The following is an 11909-nucleotide window of genomic DNA, read 5'->3' on the forward strand; positions in this document are numbered from 1 at the left end:
TCCTTCTGTCCTTCCTGGGTCTTTACTTGGCTACAAAGTTTTCTTTAAAAGGAAAAAGGAAATGTCAAACATGAAATCAGAATATGTAGCAGCACATCAATAAGTGTAATCATCCAGCTGCACTGACTGTGGATTTCAGGCTGTAGTATTTCACTGTGGGTTTTAAGGCTCCGTGTGCATTAGAGTGAGGCCASACTTGCAACACAGAGCCTGTTTTATCAACCAGGTTATCTAAATGCTGCCTCCAGCATCTTTCGACCCACCTGAAGTTCAGTGAGGGGTTAAGTCTAAAAAGTACATTTTATCCTGTACATTCACTGAGACAGTGAAAAGGGAAAAATCTTCCACTGTGGATTTTCACAGTGGAGCCAGGCAAATCCAGGCAGTGTGCTCATCATAGCTGCTGAGTGAATTTCTTTTATTTGCATGTATGAGACAGGAAATGTGAGGGCAGGTTTTAAGTGGAAAAAATGGATCTTCTCTTGCAGCAACTAATGATAGAGCTGATTGACCAATTACCTGGATAAATCTTCTTGCTATAAGGGTACCTTAAAAAAGAAATGGGTACCTTATTGTAATGCATGTCTTTTAATATTTGTTTCTGTTTAAATATACTTAATGGCACAGGCATTCAGGAGTATACTGTAGCATGTACTTTTAAAAAATTTGCTGTCTGTAGTAACTGATGATTTCAAATCAGGACTAGACGTGTCATTCTGCTTGACAAGCCTGAATGTGATCCAAAATCTCATGAAGTAATAGTTTTTGATAAAGGCAATGCCTGGATCAGACTAAAGCATTCAATATCTTGATGGTATAAGAGCAAGAATCTGCTTTTTATGTGTCACTGTACAGGACTAATTAATTTTATTGAAGTACACAGTCTRCAGGAAGCATCTGGTTTTGAAAACTTCACTTGCAGCTTTTGTTTGCCAGTTTTCTGGATTCCAGCTGAGGAATTACTCTTGGTTTTTTTGGGTTTGTTTTTTTTTTCCCCAACATGGTTCTAGCAGAATTTCATCTTGGTACCATAATGTTTTCTTGCAAATAACCCCTGTCATCACTGCAGACAGCACTRTGGTGCCATGGGAGGGAGAGGAAAGGCTTGTTCCAGAGCTGCACAAATTAATTGATTTTTTTCCCTTCTTCTCATATTTGCTGCTTATTTGTGTCATTTCTCAAAGCACTTCTCAATGCAAGACATAAAAGATAGAAATTAGCCTTGTACAGCGTATCTGAAAAAACTTACGAGAAAAATTTTGAAACTGGTTTAAAATACTCAGTTTAAAACAGAAAAAGCATTTGCCTGTGTAAGTTATAAGTAGAGAAGCATTTCTTTGAAAAATTAGCCTTGTTTAATGATAACTCCATAAAAATATCATTTCATCTTGTAATCTCAAAGACTTTGATGCATTTTCTTTGATTGCTTGAGCAAAGTCCCTAAGTGCTCTAGCCAGAGTTTTCTTCAAAAATCTAAGTACATTTTGTGTGTATAAGAGTTACCAAAATGATGCTGCTTGAAATATTTACATGACCTAAAAGTGTAAATCATATTTACATGAACAACTTGAAATTTGGGTACCTTAATAGGGTGGTTAGCATGCGATTTCCCTCCCCTGCTGTAGTGAGACAACAGGGAAGAAGGAGAGCAGTTCAGTCTTCACACCCCTTTAATCATCTGCTGAAAGTGAGATCGTGACTATTTTTCTGCTGGGAAGTAGACTGAGACCACAAGATCATTCCATTTCATATTAATCAGCAATTTATTATACAGAAACAGCTTTTTATCTCTCTAATGGGAATTTGCTTTTAGGCAATGTCTTTGCACTGCAAAGTATCCTATCCCCTTACAAATATTTTATTTTCCCTTTAATTTGATGCAAATTTGATGTAGAAAAGTGCAGTCGGCAACAAACCCRCTTTCTTTTCTTTTTCAACTTTCTGTAGGAGTTCTTCATATTTTCTGCAGAGCTGGGAGAAAAATGTGAAGCAATAAGTGAGAAATTGGTGCATCTGGAAGATCAATTGCAAAGTTCCGCCTGCAGAGTTGATGAAGGAGTTATTCATATCCTTTTTGCTATAGCTATAGATACGTATCAATCTGTGTAGGTACGTACATGAAATACTTGCCTTCCAGATTCATKTGGAATGATAGCTGTTAGTGTAGATTAGATACATTAAGAATGGGAGAATTGATTGTCTTGCTGAAATGGGCATTTTTGTGTAAGTTTTCCTGTAATGCATTTTCACTGTGGTCTGATCCAGCTTTAATTGATTTAAACAGGAGTTAGTTCTTTGTAAATTAAGATTAGGCATTGAAAAGCTTTATTTTGCTGTTAAAATCCTTTTGTTTGTAATGCTTATGTAATTRAATACATAGTGAATCGAAAGGTACATGCATATGAGTGGCCATGCACCTGCATTTCCCAGCATGATTTAGCTGAATTAAATGCTATGTTATTGACTCAGACTGTGTATATTGTCACCTGCAGTTTGGGTATTTTTCTTTAAAAAACAAAAAGTGCAACAGAGGCATCATGTGACATCCTACACAATCTGCCTCTRACTCACCAGTGCAAGTAACCACACGAGATCCTGTCTTATGCACCCTTACCTCTTTTTGTGCTTCATCAGCCAGTTTTCTGAAGATTGCTTAACCTTTATGAGGCATTCCTTGGCACAAAGTTTTCTTTCATTTGTAACTTTAATAGTTAAAACTTTTCTTAAAAGAGATTTTGTCCTTCTAAGAAAGGGTAAAGATWGTAGGAAGTGGTGAAGCTGAAGGAAGATGAGACTAGTGAGCTGGTTAAATTTTAGTAGAGAAGAGGAGGCAGCTGAGAGGAKAATGCAGAAAGATAAATATGTTCAGGTTGCAGGGATTAGCAGAGGAGCCCTTGCAGACACCTGAAGATGAGTTGAGGTGATGATGGTGTGAGAAAGGATTCTGTTCCTGCTAAGCTGAGGTGGGCAGTCCTGCAGGGCATAGTTTAGAGAAAGGAGAATAAATAGTGTGTGGAAATACCACTGTGTTTTAAGTAATTGGGCATCTATTGCAAGTCTTAGTGAAATTCCTGTTCTAGAAACTKAGTTTCTTAGAAGGTAACTGAAGAATAAATTGTGAGGGCCAGAGGGAGAGGAGAATGGTGCTGGGGAAGGGGGATTTGCATTGGAGGAGAGAAATCCAGTCAGTAATTTGTCACTATTTCGAATCTTTATTTTCTAAGCATTTAAAGATACACACAATATACAGAAAGATTATTCAACATTATATTCATTGTATTTGCAGTGTTCATACTTGGTTCAGTTGTGTTTGCCCAGTGCGTTCTTTTCAGAGTTATATGGATGTGTCTTGTGTCTGTGTGTGCAGAGCATCCAATTCCTTTCTCCCTTGTGTATATTTACTCTCAAATGAGCTTTTCTCAGTGGTCCTTACAGGAGAACACYGAGGGCTGGAGTTATGGGTTCTTTGCGGGGAACTTAAGTTAATATTCAAACTGAACAGTCAGGTCTGATCATAATTTACTAGGGAAGGTGAAATTAGCTAGAAAACCACATTTTTGGTTCCAGAAGATAATACACTACAAGAATATGAAATAATAATGTTTTTATRTCCTATGGAGCATGCATATTTCTTCATAGCTGTTGAAACTGCATGGGTTAGTTAAAAAAAAAGAAATTAATAATTGGAAATTTCAGTAGAGATGTATATTAGTCTCATTTTAAGCCACAGTTTTCTGATAGAGATCTGACTTCCTGTATCAGTGAAATTCAGCTCATGTTATCTAAACTCAGAAATGCACACTGTGTGATATCCTGGTCCTCGCAAGACCATCAGTCACAAAATACAAAACCATGTTTAAAACATAGGGACGTACAAAGAAGCAGTTCAGCAATTCAGCTRCCCCTCATTAACATTCAGTTGCTATTTCAGAGGTAGTCCAGATCAATGTGCATAAAATGTTACCATCTGGTACATGTAATCACTGTGCTATACTTTAAAAAGGAATGAGAAAAATAGCTGCTGCAGTACTACAGACCTGTAGATTGTTTTTTTAAATAAAGACTGCTCAGTGCCTATAAAATTAGCTTTCACTCATTGGTAACTTGCTTGTATTGCAGGACTAACGCTTAGATAAGAGACAGCAATTAGCCTCAGTAGAAGAATTTATAATTAGTTAATAGATGCATGATAAGCTATTTGGTTTTAAATAAAACCATTTCCTATCAAAAATACTGGGAAAGTATACAGTCTTTGTTAAAAATCCATAGAACTCTGAGACCAGGACCTGAAATAGTAATGAAAGAAGGATAAATTTTTCGAAGTCYTGTTCACTGGTTATTTTCACCCTTCCCATCATCCTCCCAAAAAACTGCCTTATACATAAACGTTACAAAATGTATTAGGTCAAAAATCTAACTGGGGGCTGCACAGATGTAAATTAGTCCTGTGGTCTGATTATTAAAAGACTTCTAAAGACTCCACTGAGAAAAAGAAATTCCTGATGCTCTCGAGCCATTTGCCAATGTTTAATGTGTCATAGCTTTGATTAATAATTAAGTTTGTATTAGAAGAAAAAACCCAGATGTCATTGTTTTTCACTCTATGTTTKGATGGCATAGCACACTGAAATCAACCAGGCTGCTCATTGTAAGTGCCAGCACGACCTGAACAAAGGAGAAACCCAGTGATATTTCTTGGCCCTGAGTATAGGCACAGATCCACTTGCAATTCTAATTTATTGTTGGAATCTTTCACAAAACACATTTAACTGTACTTTTATATAAAATACATCAAGCAATAGGCGCATGGGGGGTGTATGTTAGAGTTTTCTATGGTACTGTGACAGATTTGCTAAATTCTATGTAGTATAACCAAATAAACCCACAAAATATTCAATTACGGTTAATCATTAATAAGTGTATGAAAACAGTCCACATCATTAATTGGAAAAACCAAAGGATGAGAGATGACTCATTCTGGTGTCTGCAGAGCTGATGAGAGGTGTTACTTTCCTGACAGTAAAGGCCTGGAATTCCCACTAAAATTAAATGGAGCTTATATTGCAATTTCACAGTCATTTTTGTTCTTAATTAGCAGTTACATTTTGATAGACAATTTGAATGCATGTAATAGTTCCTCTTGGTGAAAATGCTTTGTTGGAAGAAAACCTGGTTGGACTATTATTATAAAAGCAATCTTCATTCCTTGCCCTAATGTGGGCATTTTAATCSGTTTTTGAAAGTAGAATTTTGTGCCTAAACGTTCACTAAACATTGCAGGTCACGTTGCTAACCCTTCACCTTTACCCTGCAGCAGGCTCCCATACAAGTCCTGCTTTRCCAAAGTGGGTTTTCAACAGAATCATGTAAAATTTAGCCCTGTCTGAACCTCCCTGAAGAATCTCACTCTGGGCAAGCCTGTAAGAGATTTTTGGGATCCTCCAGGAGTCAGASGTGGCAGTGGCTCTTTGATTTTATTTTAGATGACATGAGGGTAAGCTCTTCCCACTGTGTGTCACACAGAGAGCAGGGTTACATTCGTAGGGTTTGTGCTGTGATGGAGGCAGGTCAGTGTATTTCCACTCAGGTGCTGCAKCTTCTTTGCCTTTCATTTTCTGCTGGAACTAGTGATTTGGAGTTAGCTGATATTCAGGCCACTGAAGTGTTCAATTTTTCAATATGTAGCAGTGGCTCTGCTGCAGTTTTTTGTTTAGCAGCTTTTGGGGCAGTATTTTGGGTTTTGCATGGGAGGGGTATTACAGTTATATATAAATATACATATATATTATATATAATATGTAAACTATATTTCTATAGTTTATAGAAATAACATTCATGGATGTGAAGGCRGAAGACAGTAACCAAGGGAGTAAATGGGAAATTTCTAATTGGCTSCACTACTGCTAATACCCCTCTATTTTGTAAGAAGTGATGGACTTCCAAAGGGCATTTTGCTCTCTTGCTGTGACATTGCACAGGCCTCATATGGAGACAGTAGGGGCTTGCTTGGTGTGTTTCATTTGCTCCTAAGAGTGCTCTTTAAAACGGTTAAAACCCAGGTAATTCAAAATACTAACTGAAATGTCTTGGCTCTTCGSTGGTCCTTTGGCATGTAGCACACTCAAGCACAGCATTGAACTTTTGAGGTAATCTGGTCCAATTTCCTACTCAGGGAGGGTCACTAGAGGAGGTTGTCCAGGATGTTGTCTGGTCAGGTTTTGAATATACCCAAGGATGGAGACTCCCAACATTTTTGTGTAACACAGTCCAGTGTTTGACCACCTTCAAACTATAAAAAAAGGCTTTCACGTATGCAGATTCAATTTCCTCCTTTTGAATCTCTCCCTGTTGCTTCTTGTTCTGTCAGTGGACAAAAAAGAGTCCAGAAGAGTCTCTCCTTCATTCCTGCCTTTCAGCTATTTACTTGCAGTGGTAATAGCCATGTGAGCTTTCTTTTTCTMAGGTCGAAGAGCTCCAGCTCTCTCAGCATCTTGTCATGTGATGGATACTCGAGTCCATTAAACTGGTCCTGGCTGGAGTCATTCCAATAAGTCCATCTCTTTTATTGTGGAGCCCCCAACATCCAGATGGGACCTCACCAGTGCTGATGAGGGTGGAAGGATCATCTCCCTCTGCCTGCAGGCAGTGTTTTTGTTAATCCAGCCTGGGATGCTGTTGGCCACCTTTGCCTCAAGATACATTGATGTGTCTGGTGTGTGCTCAGCTTATTGCCCACCATGACCTCCAGGCCCTTTTCTGCAGAGCTGCTTTCCAGCTGGCTTGGCCCCTCCACAGGTGCTGGTGCCTGGGGTTAGGAGTGACACTTACACTTAGGTGGTGGGACATTGAGCTGAGCTTCTCTTTGCAGCCACTGTGAAGTTTAGCTTTTGGAAACAAGCAGAACAGTTAATCAGAAAGAGGTTTTTGATTGGGACTTTAGTTGTTGTTGTTGTTGTTTTTAACCTGGTTATTTCTGTTCTTCAAGAACTAATTTATTCTTCAGATGTCCAAAAAATGCAGTTACTTTTCAAAGTCCCGTTGCCCTTCTTTCAGCTCACTAGTAGTCCTTCATTGTCCTTCCAATGTCTTTTATCTTAGGATATGTACCCTTAGTTTCTAACCTTTCCTATAGGAAGGCAACTCATTGATAATATCTACTTTTTGTCTCTTTTCCCTAAACATCTGTGCTGAGAGATCAGAAGCTGCATTTGAGCAAAATGATCCCATTTTTTCCAAAAATTAAGTAAGTCTCTACAGTAACTAGATCTGCTTTTTATCTCCTTGCTAATCATGGACTCTATTATGATGCTCAAGTTTTTCAAAAACACAAAGTCAAATAGGTGAAAAACTTCAGGCAAGACRAGGTTAGAGCTGCAGCATTGTTGAATATGGGTTCCATTTGTGAGAAGCTGTTCCCAAGTACTTTAATTTRCTACTTAATTGTCATTGGGGAGATTCTTTTCTATTTTCAGAGGAAGACAGCAGGACCAGAAAATGTTTCTAGTTGAAACTTGTTTTCACTCCTGTCTTGGATACTGGCTCACTGTTTGCAGCGCTGGATAGAGAATTTAAGCATGAAGGACACATTTGCATGTGGATCCATGCAAAACTATTTATTTGCATTTTTAAAATGGGCAAAGCTGTTTATCCAGTTACAACCTCTCTGTATAGATAGAGATGCCATGCTCAGCCATATACCATATATTTTTCTTAGCCATAAAGCCATTTGACAGTTTCTTGCCTACATATCACTGTAGTGTTATTTATGAGGTTATTGCTGTAGTTAGACTATGCAGTCATCTTTTTTGTTGTTCCATCTTTCTGTTGGTTAAGAGCTCTTGTTGTGGTCTTCCATCCTTTAAGATTTCTCATCCACTGTCACTAAACATTTCAATTTTGCTTTTTCTCTCTCCATGAAAAGAATTTTGTAATTGCATGGGATATTAAAAATAACAGCATGTAGTCAGAGACTACACATCAGAATTAWTTAAACTTCAGGAGTTTCATGGTGTTCATGGACTGCAGAATTTCTGTTTACCAGGTAGGTTTTCAACAGAGCCTCGTAATTAAGTGGCAGAGGGGAGGAGAATCCAGGACTTAGAAGAGGATAATAACATTTTTTTACTTCAGAGAAGATGCAAAGCATAATTAATTTGTCCTTGTACAGTTCTTGGTGATGCTGGGATAGGAGAAGCTTTGTGTGTAGTGCTACTACTTGTAATCAGAGACAGAAGCCCTTTAGATTAACAGAGCTGTCGAGAAATTAGAAGTATGCATGAACATATGAAGAGCAAAACATTGTAGCAAACACATGTAAATACACAAAGATGAAATTTTGAGGAACTGATAACAGAATCAAAAGCAACCAAGACTTTTCAAAGACATAACAATGGCTGCCTGAAAGAGCTGTGATTTGGGTAGCTTTACCATGGTCCAGCCACAATTTTTCAAGAGTAGTGGCTTAGTTTTTACAATCACATAGCCTGAGGCCATCTTTTTTTCTTGACATTGAATTTACATGGGGGTCAAGTGAAACAACATTTCCTAATGTACGAGCTCTGCGAAGGACAAAGCCTATCCTTGTGCATTACCCTTTCTGTGTGTTGTACTTTTGAAACTGAGTTGTTTCAGTGTCACCCTGTTTCACTTCCCTTGAAGTGAGGTTCTGAGATAATTTGATGACATACTGCTAGAAATGAACCAACTTCTATCTTTTGGGGTCTTTGCTCTTCAGCCATACCTGTCTAGGAGGCCTCAGTGTGGATGGGATGGGCCATAGGTCTTGTTCACACACTTGGTCATTGGTTTAGCATCTCAGCAGGCTATCACTTGCCTCTGTTTGCTTTCCTCTCCACATGGTGTAAGCTATGGAAGAGAAGATAAACTTGGTGTCTCATTGAGCTACACCCAGTCCGCTACACCCAGTCCTTGCACTTCTTCCAACTTTGCTGATGTAAGATTATCAACAAAAGGCCAATATATCCATAGTACAAACTTGTTCCCATGAGAGGCCGGTCATAGCACTAAAAGCTCTACTGCCAAGGCTGGTGCAGGTGTCAGCAGTCACTGCTATCTGCATGMCAGTCCTGCCTTCATCTGCCAGTCTGTTCCCTGCTGCACCCCTTGTATTACAGCTGCGCCACCTGACACCCTCCCCCTTGTCATTGTAGAGCTGGAGGAAGAGGGAAGTGGAGGATCTCTTTCAGAGACTGAGCCATTAGCTAGCAGTTTCTTTCTGAATGCATTGCAGGAACCCTGAACTTTATTTGCCTGAAGAGGCAGATAAAATATGGCAAACCCTTTCTTAAYCAAATGAAGCATGTTATCCTAATTATTGGATACTTTTCAGGTGGCCTTCTTCCTTGTAATGCACAACAGTACAGCCTTGCTTCTGCCCTCTTTGCTTTCCAGCTTGTTCAAAGCATTCCCTGTGGAGTCATATAACTTTATATTTGTGTGTTCTGCACTGTAATTATAATGATAATTCAGCTAACAGGACAGCTTGCTGGAGGTATGTGTAGCAAAAACACTTTCTCTGCTATAAGCTAATTTTGCTCCTTACCTTGATTCCCACCCCACCTTGCACAGCACAAGTTGCTGAGCTCACTAATGCCACACAGGCTGTGGTCACTTGGCATTTGTATTAGACTGCTCCTGCTGCCCAGTGCCTTCACCTGGGATCTGATCTACCCAGGTCTGTGTTTCTGGCTTAAAAGTCCACCCTTCATCCATCAGGAAACTCACAGCTAGTGCTGCTGCCTCCATGGCACAATATTTTTTACCTCCTTCCTTGCCATGAGAACAGTATCCAAGCAGTATCCCACATCCCCTCCCTTTTTTAAACTGCTAAATAATGCTACTTGAGAACTTGAGTTTGCCTGGATTTTTCTTTTGCTAGCAAGTGTGAGAAATGTATTAATATTTAATCCAAACAATTTGGAAGAAGTTGAAGCTACAATTAGATAGTCACGGCCATCTGTTGTGAACAGCAGAACTAGAATGTACTTAATAACTTGGAAAGAGAAAAGGGACTGCCAATCACCTATAGATTATTCCTTAATAAAGCTTGCACAGTCTCTGCAGAGGGAGATCCAGGTGGTGAAGGAGACACTCCAGACCGTGCTGGTGCAACTTCAGTCAGCCAAGGAGGCAGGAGAAGAAAAGGATGGAGACTTCCTCTGTGACAGCTGGTGTCCAGGAAAACAAGACTTGAAGGAATAATGAGCAGAAAGAGCTGGTAGGATGACATTAATTCACAAAGGGCTGCTTTTAGTAACTGAATACTGTTTTACTAAGCCTCAGGGATCTCTTCTCTCCCTTGCATAACTAATAACTAAATCAATTATGGAGAAACAGAGSCTGGAGGTCTATCATCAGAAGTATGCTACGCAGCCTCACATGTTTTGGCACAGATTGGGAAACAGCTTTCAGAGCGGAGAAGCTCCTGTAAACGTGTAGATTACAAATTGATACATTTCAAGTGAGTCTGCAAGTTGCCTTTAATGTCAGTGAAGTGTTCTCCTTGAAGGCTCATAAACACTATCTTCCTCACTGCATGCATTTTTCCCCCCCGATTTAAAAATGCAGCATTAAAGCTGGAACATCTAGTATTTCTTGGAAAACAGCTCTAAGAATAATAAGAACTTTTTTCTCCCCTTTGGCTTTAACAGCTTTCTTACACTGAATGTATTTTCACATTCCTGCCAGTAATTAAATCAATAGGGTGAAATTCAAGCTAACCACATTCTTTCAACTGAAATTTGGACCTCATTTATTCTGTGGTATTAAGTACAGTGGAGGTAACTAACAGCAGCCCCTATCGGAGTAGTTTAACTCAATTTATTGAGGTATTAATATAAACTTGCTTTAGTATTACAGGGGTTGTAAAGCAAAAAAAAATTCTTATGTTGGTGATTTGTGTTCCTTATATTTAAATATTGTATGAACAGTAAATCATTTAAGTCTCTTTGTAAAGATTGCTACCATCACTTTGATCTTCCTTATAATCTTCAGAAGGAATGCAGATTTTTTTTGCAAGACATGTATGTGTGTATATATATATATATTATACACACATACATAAACATCTATTTTTATAGGAAATACAAGCATYGCCCAACTGAAGCCAAGTGGATAGTTGTGCAAAAGAGATAATGTCTTCACAAATTCATGTGTACTTTTTCTTTGATACCAGTACATCTCTGATGTCATAAAAAATTTTGCTTATGCCATTTGTTGCAGAGAGAGAATTTCTGGGAAAAAAGAAAAAACCAAAAAAAAAACAAAAACCCAAAACAAACAAACAAAAAAAAACCCATTCTGACTGATTTTTAAAAAATACAATAGAAAATGTCTTGCAGCTCAGTACTGTACTTTTTTGATACTGTTTTCCTGTCATTTTTAGAATTACTCCTCTCTGCTACTTCAGTTACTCATTTTATAGCCACATTGTCTTTTTGCAAATTTTGAAGGTCATTGGCCTACTTTCCCACTAAGATTGTGTTCATTTTCTTGKATGTTTTAAATGCCAGTTGAAACTTCTACCTCAGTGTTAAGTACATAAGGAGGGAGGGGAAAAAGTGCCGGGCAGCTGAGACATACCCAGGATTCTAGTTGCCTCCAGGAGCACACAGTTGTCAAAGCAGGGCAGCAGAGCYATCAGATCCTCAGGGCTGAATTACAGCCCCGTAATTCAGAACATGGTTGGTTTTTCCCATTGTGTAATGCATGGGCCAGCATCCACATCRTGGTAAAGATTCTTGGAACTCCCATCTTGCATGGGCTCTGCCATTCAGTTCCCAAATGGAGATCTCTTTCTGCTCTGCTTGACAAGTTTCTCTCTCCATGTCCCTGTTCAATTCCCACCTCCCCACAGCAGCTTTGGCACTTTCTGAGGCTCCCCTGAACAG

General features: G+C 38.9%; 1 protein-coding gene across 1 annotated transcript in view; it reads left to right on the forward strand.

Annotated features, from left to right (window-relative positions):
* Window positions 1-2274, forward strand: part of DISC1 (DISC1 scaffold protein) — a 180511-nt gene extending 178237 nt beyond the window's left edge. Inside the window, exon 13 of the mRNA XM_057368434.1 lies at window positions 1948-2274. Within this exon, the coding sequence (XP_057224417.1) occupies window positions 1948-2109 (162 nt within the window). The 3' untranslated portion in view covers window positions 2110-2274. The remainder of the gene's footprint in view (window positions 1-1947) is intronic.
* Window positions 2275-11909: the final 9635 nt, after the last annotated feature.

This window comes from Malurus melanocephalus, unplaced genomic scaffold, assembly GCF_030028575.1.
Source record: "Malurus melanocephalus ecotype Western Australia unplaced genomic scaffold, MMel_1.1 scaffold_92, whole genome shotgun sequence".
NCBI lineage: Eukaryota > Metazoa > Chordata > Aves > Passeriformes > Maluridae > Malurus > Malurus melanocephalus.